Source organism: Dermochelys coriacea, chromosome 1, assembly GCF_009764565.3.
Source record: "Dermochelys coriacea isolate rDerCor1 chromosome 1, rDerCor1.pri.v4, whole genome shotgun sequence".
NCBI lineage: Eukaryota > Metazoa > Chordata > Testudines > Dermochelyidae > Dermochelys > Dermochelys coriacea.
In genome coordinates this window covers 283,657,749-283,671,357 of record NC_050068.2, presented here as the reverse complement: position 1 = coordinate 283,671,357, position 13,609 = coordinate 283,657,749, and the positions used below count along the sequence as shown (strand labels likewise).

Below are 13,609 nucleotides of genomic sequence, written 5' to 3'. Positions count from 1 at the left end.
GCGCGTGCTGGGATCTAGGGAAGTCTTAACATCTCTGCAAGGACCTGAGACCCTCTGCCCACTATGTATTCCAGGATATGGGGGACCCTGCTCTTCCTGCAGTGCCTGAGCCCCTCTTCCTGCCCTTGCTTGTGAGATGGGATGGGGGGGGTGGAGAGGAGGAGAAGAGAAGAGGGGGGAAATGAAGGCAATGCAAATTTAAATATCTGAAATCCATAAAATGACTAGTTAAGGTATGTATCAGCCCTATGTGAGGTGGGAGGAGTAGGGGACAGTTGGCCAGAGTGTCTGGGAGAAGGGCAGACTGAGCAGACCTGGGACATGGCTGGGGAAGTCTGACAGAAGCAGGAGTGCCAAAGGAGGTGGGTAGTGGGAGTGAGGGGCCACGTTCAGTATGCAGCTCAGGCTACCCACTAACGGCAGCATAGGCCCTCTAGTAAGCTTTTGCCATGATGCATACACAGTAGCATAGGTCTGGAGACAGCAAGGAGTAATTTCTTACAAGTTAATGGCTTCTACAGTGCCAGCTAATAGCATAATGGGATGGGAAGGAGAGGGGGAGCTGGAAACAAGGAGGGTGTAGAGAAGAATACAGACACACCAATCTTCTCTCAACGCTTTGAGGTCTGGTCTACACTACAGACCTATATTGGCATAACTACATCACACAGGAATGAGAAAAATTCATACCCTATAGCGACGTAGTTGTACCATCGAAAGCCCCTGCATAGACAGCACTGTTATCGGAAGCTCCCACTGACAAAATCCACCTCCCTGAGAGATGGTAGCTAACTACATTGACAGAGCACACGCGCTCTCTCTCATCAGCTTATATTCCTGGGGGAATTCTACGTCACTGCACGTGCGTAGAATTCATGCCCTCTGCAGAAAAATGACAGAAAAGCAAAGGGAAGCTGCAAAAGAAGTCACGCACCACTCCCTAGCAGCGCCCGTACATTGTTTCAGGCACCTGAAGCAGCCGGCAGAGAGGTAAATCATGGTGGAGCTGGGGACACCCTAGCCAGTGGCTCCAACCCTGAGCTGGGATCAGCTGAGAGTCCCATCAGGGCTGGAGGCCGGAGAGGACGGGACTTACCCTTCCCCTGCAAGGAGTGGCTGGGGCTATGTCAGACCTCCCACAGCTGCAGGAAGCTCAGTATCCTCCCTTCTTCCTAGCTCCATCAGTCCTCAGCTGTAGGGGGAGGGGTCACAGTACTAGAAGCTGCTCCCCCATCCACCCAACACCTGTGTATCCAAACCTTCTATACCCAGACACCCCTGCCAAGCCACACCCGGTACATCCAGAACCTCACCCCACTGAACCTCAACCCCCGCTTCTTGACCCCCACCCCTGCACCCAGAGGGCCCCCCCACTGAGCTCCCCGTATTCAAACCCCCATCTTGATGCCCCCCTGCACCACCGAGCCTCCATATCCAGACCCCCATGCCACTGACCCTCAACTAGCTGCACCCAGACCTTCCCCCATGAAGCCCCACTCCCCCAGCACCCAGACCCCCCTGCTGAGATCCCCACACCCAGACCCCTCTGCTGAGCCGCAACCAGCTTCACCTGGACCTCCCCAACAAGCCTCTGTGCATCCAGATCTACCCCACACTGAGCTGCCTGTACCCAGACTGTCCTACACAGAATCTTCTCAGCCCACACGTGAATCCCCCCACACACGGAGCCCCTCCACATTTGGATCCTGCCTGGTTGAGCCTGCCTGCCCCACACCTGGTGAGCCTGGTGCATATGGGCAGGGTCCCAGGGTGTTTCTGGGGCAGGCCCAGGCCTTGTCCTATGTCAGAGTCAGGTGCAGCCTCATCACTGAGTGTGTCCCAAGCGTGCAAGGTGTGGGGGCTGTAGAGTGATCTCCCACCTTTGTGCAGCCAGTGGCCTGTGCTCCTCACTGCCATGCTGGAGCTCCTGCATTTATTTATTGACAAATAAAACTTGCAGAATTTTAAAATATTGTGTCAGAATTTAATTTTTTAGCACAGAATGCCCTCAGGAGTACTTGGAGCGTCTTAAATAAAGTGCTACATCAAATGTATGCTGATGCAGCATAATAATTGTAGATTTGCCCTAAATTACTGTAACAACCAAGTAATAAGACTGTCAAGGTTTTAGGACATAGACTGTGGATGAGATTTCTCACACTGGCCCTGTTCGCAACTACGCATTGCAAACATTTCAATGCACAACAACTATCCCCACAAAATATCCTGGAGGGGGGAGGTACACTGTGGAAATCACATCATAATCATTTGGCCTAGTGAAAATATTGACTGGGACTACTCCTAGCTTTGTCGCTAGCCTATTCGGCGACTGTGGGCAAGTCATTTCACCTCTGTGCCTAGTTTCCAAGCTGTAAAAATGGAGATACTGATGTAAGTTCTTTGAGATCTACTGATAAAAGCACTATATAAAGCTAGGCCTTTTGATTATTACATAGCTACAGTACCTTATCAACTGCAAACCTAGGTAAAACTACAACTCCTACCAACAAACATTTTTTGTTTAAAAAAAAAAAAAACAACCTAGGATATTAAGTGGCAAAAAAAAAAAAAAAAAAATCATTAACCCAGAGTTAAGGTTGCCTGGTGGTAGCTCATGCCCTTCTAGAAGAAGTTCAGAAAAACTCAACTTCTGAAAAACAGAAATACAGAGTTAAGCTAAACAATGCAACGTTAACTCTGTCATATCAGAAACTCTCCCGCGCTGGGTACAGGGTGGGTGGGAAGGAAGGGAACAGCTACTGACATGACTGGAACAATGCCCCATAATGCCCATAACACACACATACCTGCACTCTGCCTTGTCACTGTAATGACTAGATGCTACTTGTCCTTGCCCTACACTCAAACACAGACTACTCCCCAGACAGAATACCATGCTTTAACAACCACTTCATACCCTTTCCACAACCCATTGACACCTGCACATACCACCCAAACCTGTACTTCCTCAGACCCCATCATTATATCCACCAGCTCCTCTCATATCCCATGTGATAACACCCACGGCAAGAAGACCCTAGAGCTCTGCTACTGACACAGCCTACCAAATTCTGTATTAAAGTGATACAGAGTAGAACCTCAAGGTACATGTGTATATCTTTCCTTTGACAATATACATGGAGGAGCAGAGGATGGACACAGATCCAGTTCTCTTCATATCACAACTACAGCTCTCCTAAGTTGCTCCAACTTATTCTTCCACCATTCAATATAGCGATACTTAACAGTGAATTTAGCTGTAGTCCATGCAGATAATTCCCAGGGGACTACTGTCAGCTCCAGGTGGCAGAGTTAAGGCTGTGCAACCATTTACCTTACCTCTTATTTCCTGGCTTTCTGAAATTTGAATTTTGCTGAACTTTACATTCTGGAAGTGCATGAGCTATCAACTGGGCAACCTTAACTCTGCATTAATGAAGTTTTATGCCATTTAATCATTCTAAAAGTTTTTCTGATCATACTGTAACAAGGATATCAGGAAACAAACAACTCAGCAACCATATTACAGGAACAGATCCATGCTTTTCAAAAAAAATAGCTCCAATTCTTTCAGTAATAAATCCTACAAGACTGAAAGCAACCTCAAACAATTAAACTTAAATTATATTAAGCTTAAATGTACCTCTGCAAGTCACTTTAACAAGTCAGCCCTACTTTAAGCTCTTTACCAAGCTTCCCACCTTCCCTTCCTCAAATTAAAAATACATAAGAACTCGGTTTCTGCTCTCTCCTAAAGGTCAGGTTCTCAGATATATTTGGCCCCGGCAGGTAATTTAGGCCCTATTAATACTATTTGTCTCAAAGCGAAGAGACCGAGTGTTGCGAACACTTCAACAGAGAACAAATTTATAAAAACAGACACTTAACTACTGAATGAGAACAAGTTATACCTTTCTATATATCCTGTAGATGTTCCTACCAGACCATCAAGTCTTTCCTGAAGGGCTGCAAGAATCTGAGGATTTTGCATCATCTGCACAGTCAGCTGCCGAGCTAAGTAAAACCAAGAAGAGGAGAGGTTTTGCAAATGCATTATGCTAAATCTTATAGCCAACCTGGAAAGAAACTTATTTTAGTACTAGGGAAAGATACCAGGTTGACAATCCTTGATATTTGAACCTTTTCAAAGGAAATTCAGCACAAAAATAGGAACATTTCACACTTCCCTTTTCCCACTGACATTGTGCCTTTAATATCCTATTAAAAATGTTAGTGAAGATCCATCTTATGCTGATTATTTTGAAAGACAGCTGAGCATTTGGAAAACCTAAAAGTTGACCATTCTAGAAAAAGGAAGACAAAGCTTTGAGATTCTTATTTTATGAAAAAGTTGACCCAGTCATTACAATAGAAGTTCTTGTTGAAAACACAGGTTTACAAGGGGTCACCAAAAATGTTTGTCTTTAAAAAAGCATTTTTTGTCTAACATTTCAAACAAAATGATAAAAAGAAATGCAAGTTACTGAGATTTGTACTTTTTGGTTTGGGCAGAGGCAGGGACTGTGCAATAAGTCAATATTCTTCCAAAAACCAAACAGTTTCTGTACAACTATCAAAACTCGAATTGGATTCAGTAACTGGCCTACAAGTCTCTAATTTATACAAGATTTCACTGAAAAATACTAGTAAAATAAGGCATAAGTGACTTAGTAAGCAGAAAAATTTAATGTGCAGTAGGAACAAGCTGCCATACCAGATCAGGCCAGCGATTCATCTAAATCCCATATTTTATAGTTTAAAAAAATAAAATAAAAGTAACTTCACCAGTAGAGACCCTTCTTCCTAACCTCTATCATACCTTGAATCAGGGAAGTTTATATCCTATACAATTTGTCTTGTCTAATGTAATTGTAAGTGTTCTCATTATCCATATTAATATTCATCTTTTAACTCTTACCAAGCTCTTGGCCTCAATATCCTGTGGCAATGAATTCCACACATTTATTATTCCAAAATGCGTAAGAGTTTCCATTTTATCAGCTTTTTTAAAAAGTTAACTTTCACTGAACATCCTTGTTCTTGCATTTTCAGAGGTTAAGATGTGTGCGTATGTGCGCATCTACCTACACCCCTCCTATTTTTGTGCTTTAAATTAAACAAAGTCTCAATCTTTTTAATCTCTCCCAGAAGTGAATATAATACTTCAGACGAGGTCGTACCATCTTTGCATGAAATTAGATATTATTTTCTGTCGAATACCTAATGTATTCTAAAATTGTTCACTGTTTTGACAACATTTATACATTAAGCAGAGATTTTCAGAGAGCTATGCACAACAGCAGTTCAGTCCCTTTGAGTGATTGCAATTTAGATGCCAGTAACATGCAGAAGTAGGTCAAGTTACTTCTCCAAAGGGGATTACCCTGCATTTGTCAACAATGACTTGTTTGCCATTGAACTGTTCATTCAGAAAACTTTCTTAGATCTTTCTAATTCTTCCATCTTCTATAGACTTAAAATGTATGTAATTGAAACATCTGCAATTTTATCACATTAATATATTAAACACCAGTTCTAGTACAGTATTTTAGGGCACTCAACTGTCAGTCTTTTACCATGTTGAAAAGTGACCATTTATTCCTACTCTTAAAAGTTTTTAATTCCTGAGAGAACTTCCAACTCTCATCCAAGACTACTTGGTTTCCTTAATAGTATCCAATGAAAAACTTTCCAACAGGCTCTTGAAATTCCAAATAAATTATATCAAACAGGTCTTTTTTTACACTCACTATTTTGTTTACATGGAAAGTCCAATAGAATTAGAAAAGCATAATTTTATTCTACTGTGGTTCTGCTGGTCAGTCCTTAGGATATATTCATCTGGGTATTTTAGAACTTTAATTATTTCAGCCAAGTTTGCCTAGTACTGAACTTCCCTGCAACATATGCTAGCCCAGTCTTCAGCTATAATAGCTGATTTTTACTTTGAATTGTGTGTCACGCAAATGTACTACTAACTAGATATAAATGGATATGCTGGGTATCCAATTTTATTTTTTTGGACCAATTTTAGATATTTGTGGGTTTCTAATAATCGTGACTGAATCGTTTTGAAGCTGAATGGTTGTCTATGAAATTAAGCTAAGTGAGCAATAAAGTTCATTTGAGAGTACTGACAAAAGCACTGACCGGTCAATGAGTGGTTCACAGGGGTAACGTTTCATGAACTGCTGCTGTTCATGATTAAAAAAGAATGAGCAGACGAGCATGAAGTGAATGACCATTAAGAATCCCTTTGAATGAGCAATACTCTTCTGGTTTCAGAATTTAAAAAGCATTAACAAAAATTCATGTTTTATCATCATTTGCATTCAGTTTAAATTGAGACATGAAATCCCTTTAGCATTTCTTTTGATTTAAGTATGTTACAGTGTTACCTTTACTGTTCGCATCCTCGCCAGTTTCTTCTTCTTCTACCTCTTCAACATCTTCCATATCCTGTTGGTCAAGTTCTGCCTGTTCTTTGCTAGTAGAAACATTCAATTCAAGAGCTGAGAGTTTGTTTTGTTTTTTTTCTTTTAAGCTAAAGGACTTATTTACTAATACAACTTGTCCTGAAAAAGCTGCAGTTACAGATATTGTATTAGTTCCCAGTGTGACAACTAAACTGATGTATTCTGTTTTGTGGTTAGGTATTTGATTTTTTTTTTTTAAACTTTCGTAATTTCTTTCCACTGGTAAATTTGACCAAAATAGTAAAATTCAAATTGGAAACTTTCCACACCAACAATTTCACTTTTACTATCCTAATGAAAATAATAATTTAGTGGTTTGCATACAAGACTCGGAACCAAGAATCAGAGTTCTAATCCTATCTTGGGGAGAAATGCCCTCTGAACTTGGTCAAATCATTTAAACCTCTACCTCTGTCCCAGCATTTCTCCCTCTGTAAAACGAGGCTAACGGCACAGCACTATTAAATCACTAAAACTGTTTTGTACACAACGACGCAAGTTTCACCCGTATCCTGTTTAAAGTAAGATTTTGCAACACTTTAAATCTTGTATGTTTAGTAATTGACAATATGTTTGGAGGAAGCAGACTGACAGAGCCCTACATTTTGGCTTAGAACCACTGACAAAAAGAGACAGGGAAAAGAAATGTAAAGTTTAACATGACAGTGGAACAGGTGATGCTGTTAGTTTTAGTAATTTAGTACATTAGTTGAATTTTATTTTGTAGTTAACTAGAACATTGTTAGTTTACATTTTGCTTAATAGCTACTGCAGTTAAAGTCTCAAGTGACCACATAATAAAACGAATATGAATCCATTTGCATATTTGTTCATTTTACACCAATCTAATATATACACCTTAAGAGAAAAAGCTATTTAGAGATCACAGCAAGTACAGGATTAATCAATACATGGTGAGAGAGTTTTAGTCAAGGTCAATGTCCAAAAGAGTATACTTACTTGTCAATGTCTGCCATGTTCTCAGACCTCAGAAAGCCTTAAAAAACCCCAAAAACATTAGTGTTAGATTTTACGTACAGAGACTATGTACACCAAATATATGTATTTAAAATGAAGTTTAGGAACTGCATAAAACCTATACTATCAGTTTTCAAAGCTTATCAGTAGTTTACAAAATAGTTACTATGCTGAGGTCACAGAAGTACCCATTTGTTAGGAGTGCACACTGCACAGATTCACAATGGACTGGCAGGGACTTCAAGTTACAACTCCAGCTCCCTGCGCTATGACAGGCCTTGTCTGCAGCAAGGCCTTGTCTACACTATGAAATTAGGTCGATTTTATAGAAATTGATTTTTAGAAACTAATTTTATATAGTCAATTGCGTATTTCCATACTAAGCGCATTAAGTCTGTGGAGTGCATCCTCACTACCTTGGCTAGCATCAATTTACAGAGCGGTGCACTGTGGGTAGCTATCCCTCACTCTCTGCCCTATCAGGCATTGGGAGCTTAACCAGTGATGAGCTGCCAAAATCATAACAACCAGTTCCCTATAAAAAGTTCCGATTTAAGGGACGTGCCCCAGTATGTATTTTTTGTACCAACAGGGTTACCATACGTCCGTATTTTCCTCCCGGACGGCAACTGAAGAACCAAAAAGCCTGACCTGTCCGGGAAAATACAGATGTATGTTAACCCTGCCTAAAGTTCTTTTTTTTTTAAAAAGATGGGCATGAACTAGAAATGAGCTCTGTTTCACATGTGTGGGTCCCCACCATTCCCTGGGAGTGTGCTAGGGTGACCAGATGTCCCGATTTTATAGGGACAGTTCCGATTTTGGGGTCTTTCTTATATAGGCTCCTATTACCCCCCCAACCACCGTCCTAATCTTTCACTCTTGCTGTCTGGTCACCCTAGGATGTGCACGTGTGGGTCCCAGCTGCTCCCTGCCCTCCTCATTGAAGCAGGTGTGCAGGGTTACTGCCCTGGGAACTGTAGGGCACCAGTGGATGTGGGGCCAGCTGCAGACAGGGGCGTGGGGCAGGGCTAGCTGGAGGCAGGGCAGAGGGTGCAGAGCTGGCTGGAGGCAGGAGGGTGCGGGGCAGGCTGGAGGCAGGGCAGGGGATGCGTGGGTGGCTGGAGACAGGGGCTGGCTGGAGGCAGGGCAGGGGGTGGCTGCGGGCAGGGTGGTGGGTACTCACAGGGAGAGCAGCAGGACACAGCCCAAGCCCAGCAGAGCAACCGGGGACCCACCAGGCAGCATCGGGAGCCTCAGGGCCTGGGGAGCAGCAGCAACAGGGCTCGTGCCCAGGGCCAGGTGGCAGCCCACATGGCTCCCGCAGCACAGCGCCCCCGGCGGCCAGAGGAGGAATTACATCACTTCCCAGCCAGAGCCCATCAAAGCCTCAGCACCCCCTGCAGGGAAGCAGGTTAACAACCGGTTCTAAAACTGGTTCAAAATGTAACCACCAGTTCGCGCAAACCAGTGAGAACCGGCTCCAGCTCACTACTAAGCTTAACCCATAATTCCAATGGGCAGCAAAAACATTGTCGCAGGTGGTTTTGGGTACATGTCATCAGGCATCTCTCCCTCCCTCCTTCCATGAAAGCAAAGGCAGACAATTGTTTCATGCCTTTTTTCCTGGGTTACCGGTACAGACACTATACCACAGCAAGCATGGAGCCCACTCAGCTCACCGTCACCGTACGTCTCCTGGGTGCTGCTGGCAGATGCGGTACTGCATCACTATACAGCACCAGCTCCTTGCCTTCGCGGCAGATGGTGCAGTAGGACTGATAGCCATCGTACGTCTCCTGGGTGCTCCTGGCAGACCTCGGTGAGGTCGCTCAGGGGCCCCTGGACAGGCATGGCTATCCTCCTCTTAGAGCAATGAATGGGAGCCAGAAACTCCAGGTCATTCTCTTCTTTAAGTTTTGTCTCATGGAGATTCAGTGCTGCCTGAAATATCATGCAAGCTGGAGGCTTCTGCCTCAGGCTGCTCTCCCAGTCGGCAGCACTGTGCGGTTGCACCTATCCCTTGCTCCCATTGCTCATGAAGCCTGGGCAGTAGTAAGGAGCATTTCAACTAGAGGCTGAGTGAATACAGAATGGTGGTAGAATGTGTCTTTGGACGTTTAAAAGCTCGCTGGTGCTGTTTGCTGACTAGATCAGACCTCAGCACAACCAACATTCCCATTGTTATTGCTACTTGCCGTGTGCTCCATAATATCTGTGAGAGTAAGGGGGAGATGTTTATGGTGGGGTCGGAGGTTGAGGCAAATCGCCTGGCGTCCGATTTTGAGCAGCCAGATACTAGGGAGATCAGAAGAGCACAGCAAGGTGCACTGCGCATCAGAGAGGCTTTGAAAACCAGTTTCATGACTGTCCAGCATTCAGTGTGACAGTTGTGTGCATTTCTCCTTGATGCAAACCCGCCCCCTTTGTTGATTTTAATTTCCTGTAAGCCAACCACCAGCCCCCTTCGAAATAAAGTAACTATGGTTTAGAAACCATGCTTTTTTTTTTTTTAAATTAATAGAGATAGATAACGGGTGGGGTGGGGGAGGAGGGAAGGACCTGGCCACGCTGCTTATTGTAGCCACACTAAAAATCAAAGCTGTTTGAATGACAGTCTTCTGTTGCTTGGGCCATCCTCTGAAGTGGAGTGGCTGGTGCCTGGAGCCTCCCCCCCACGTTCTTGGGCATCTGGGTGAGGTGGATATGGAACATGGGGCAGAGGGTAGGCAGTTATACAGTGGATGCAGCGGGGGTCTGTGCTCGTTAGCTTTCCTGCAGCTCCAACAGATGCTTCATCATGTCTGTTTGCTCCATTAGCCTCAGCATCGCGTCCTGCCTCCGCTCTTCGCACTCACTAATTCTTTCCTGGTCTCTGCCACTGAATGCCTCCATGCATTAACCTGTACCCTATCAGTGCGGGAAGACTGCATGAGCTCAGAAAACGCAAGTGCGTTTTTTTCCGCCTTTTAATCTGTGATAACATCACAGTCGGAGATGATAGAGGGAAAGCATAGAAACATTCTATGCTCTACAATTCTGCGGGGACTGTAAGGTCATAGGTGCTGCCGAGTTCGCCACACTGACCAAACAGGAAATGAAATTCAAAAGTTCCCAGGGCTTTTCCTGTGTACCTGGCTAGTGCATCGGAGTTCAAAGTGCTGTCCAGAGCCGTCACAATGGAGCACTCTGGGATAGCTCCTGGAGGCCAATACTGTCGATTTGCATCCACATTACCCCAATTCGACCCAGCAAGATCAATTTTAGCACTACTCCCCTCGTCGGGGAGAAGTACAGAAGTCAATTTTAAGAGCTCTTTAGGTCAATGGAACAGGGTTGGTTGTGTGGACCCAGTCATTTTTAAATTGACCTAAGGTAGCTAAATTCGACCTAGCCTGTAGTGTAGACCAGGCCTAAGCCTAGATCACTCTTGACAGGTGTTTGTCCAACCTGTTAACCTCCAGTAATGGAGATTTCACTGCCTCCCTTGGAAGTCTATTTTAGTCTTTCATTACCTTTTAGACAGTTTTTCCCCAATATTAATCTAAATCTTCCTTGCTGCAGATTAAACCCATTGCTACTTTACATACTTTTAGTTGTCATGGACAACAACTGATCACCATCCTCTTTATAACAGCTCTAAATATTTGAATACTACGATCAGGTCTGAAGATCCCTTCAGTCTTGTTTTTTCAAAACTAGCCATGTCCCTTTTTTTTTTTTTTTTTTTTAAAAAAAAAGCAGCTTTTCCATGTGTCAGGTTGTCTCAACTTTTCATAATTTTTGTTGCTCTCATCCGGACTCTCTCCAGTTTGTCCATATCTCTCCTAAAGTGTGGCACCCATAACTGGACACAGTACTCCAAGGTAAGGCCTCACCAGTGCCAAGAACAGGACAGTTACTTCCCATGTCTTACCTATGACACTTCTGTTAATACATCTTAGAATGATAGTCTTTTTTTCCAGCTGTATCAATTGTTGACAAATTCAATTTGTGACCCACTATGACCCCCAATCCTTTTCAGCAGTACTACCATCTAGCCAGTTATTCCGCATTTTATAGTTGTGCATTTGATTTTTAAATTTTCAAGCAAGCACTCTCCACTTGTCTTTACTGAATTTCATCTTGCTAAATTCAGACCAATGCAGCAATTTGTCAAGGTCATTTTGAATTCTAATCCCCTCCTCCAAAGTGCTTGCTGTAACCCCTCCCAGTGTAGTGTTCTCTGCAAATTTTATATGCATACTTGCCACTTCAAGTTGTCAATATTTTCATTAAATTCCACCAGACCCCGCAGGACCCCACTAGATACAACCTCCCAGTTCAACACTAAACCATTAATAACTACTCTGAGTATGGTCTTTCAACCAGTTGTGCACCCGCCTTATACTAATTTAATCTAGACCACATTTCCCTATCTTGCTTTTGAAAATGTCATGTGGGACCGTCAAATGCCCCACTTTACCCAAAAACAAAAAAAAAACCACACCCAAGATACCACATTAGGCCAGTAACCCTGTCAAATAAAGAAATTGATTAGTTTGATATGGTTTGTTCTTGACAAACTTCCATGCTGGCTATTCCTTATAACCCTATTATTCTCCAGGCACTTACAAATTGATTAGTATTTGTTACGGGTATCTAAGTTAGGTTGACTGGTCTATAACTCCCCAGGTCCTCTTTATTCACCTTTTTAAAAGACAGATACTATGTTTTTCCTTCTCCAGTCTTCCAGGACCTCCACCATCCTCCGGAAGTTCTCAAAGATAATTGCTAACAGTTCTGAGACTGTTTAAGCTAGTTCCTTGAGCATTCTAGGGTGAATTATATCAGTCTCTGCCAACTTGAACACATCTAACTCATCTAAATATTCTTCAACCTGTTCTCTCCCTATTTTGGTTTGCATTCCTTCCCCCTGGCTGTTAATTACCTCATCAGCATTAACCTTTTTAGTGTAGACTAAAGAAAATTAAGCACAACACCTCAGCTTTCTTGATGTCATCAGTTATTAGATCTCCTTTCCCACAAAGTAGGAGACCTTCACTTTTCTTCATCTTTCTCTTGCTAATGTAAAGAATCTCTTATTGCCTTTTATGTCCCTTGCTAGGTGTAATTAACCTTCTTCCTTGGCCTTTCTAATTTTGTCCCTACATGCTTGGGTTATTCTTTTATATGCCTTGTAAGAATGTTTTTGTATATGAAAGATTATAAATTGTCCTGTGCTTTAGAATAAGTTATATTTTATGCCTTTACATTTGGTTAACCATGCATTAGATATGGAGTCTAAAATTCAAAATGGTGTGCCTGCCAAACAGCTCGACTCCATCTTTGTTTAACTTCTTGTTGAAGTTTTTGTGCCCTTTTGGAACTCTGGCAGGAAAGGCAGCCAACAGTCAGCATAGAACTGGTTCAAACAGGTTCCAGCAGGGAAACTGCCAGTTTTACCTCAGAACTTTGGCACACTTGTGCCTATACAAACTCTGAGCGCCCGCTGCCTAGTTGCTGTCCATCCTAGCAGCAGCCACGGTACAGTTGTATTTGGGTGGCTACGTGGACCAGAAGATCAGCATCTGAAGACATCAGCATTAAGAACTGTGACTGTGCTTAATCTCTGAACTCCACATCATTTTCAGAAAAAGGTACAGAGGTCCTGTTGATTGCTCACCCTTGGGTGATGACAGAGCCAGGCCTCTCTTAAGAAGCAGAGAAGACCCAAGGTCCATCAGTCACCTGTGACAACAGTGTCGTATCATCTATGGCCTATCAACACCTAGAAATGGTGCAGTATCTGGCGTATTTTTGTTTTAGGTTTGTTTGTTTATTGCCAAGGTGTCTGTTTGGTTGGGCCCGGATTTTAAATCCGAATTGTCAAACCACATCTCATGGTTTCTGTTTTAAACAAAAGCTGTCATCTGTTTACTTTACTTTTCTCTCCTTTATTCATTTGCATCACGGGATAGGGAGGTACACAATCTTTCCCTTCTAACCCCCGGATGATAGATACCGGATAAGGTCCAAAATACCGCTAATTGGCTGCAAGGTATAGCTGGCCTACACTATCCTCACCAACACAGTTAACGTTGCATTAGTGACTAAACTATGTTTCTACTCTTTGTATGATTCCTTTTTAATTTGCAGCAGGATGGATAAAAATC

General features: G+C 43.1%; 1 protein-coding gene across 8 annotated transcripts in view; it reads right to left on the bottom strand.

Annotated features, from left to right (window-relative positions):
* NAP1L1 (nucleosome assembly protein 1 like 1) overlaps positions 1-13,609 on the bottom strand; it is a 57,036-nt gene that overhangs the window by 23,402 nt on the left and 20,025 nt on the right. For all 8 annotated transcript variants that reach the window (XM_038418192.2, XM_038418229.2, XM_038418239.2 and 5 more), the window contains exons 2-4: positions 7,437-7,473; positions 6,399-6,487; positions 3,912-4,014 (exon numbers count right to left, since the gene is read on the bottom strand). In XM_038418192.2, coding sequence (XP_038274120.1) covers positions 3,912-4,014; positions 6,399-6,487; positions 7,437-7,473 — 229 coding nt within the window. The remainder of the gene's footprint in view (positions 1-3,911; positions 4,015-6,398; positions 6,488-7,436; positions 7,474-13,609) is intronic.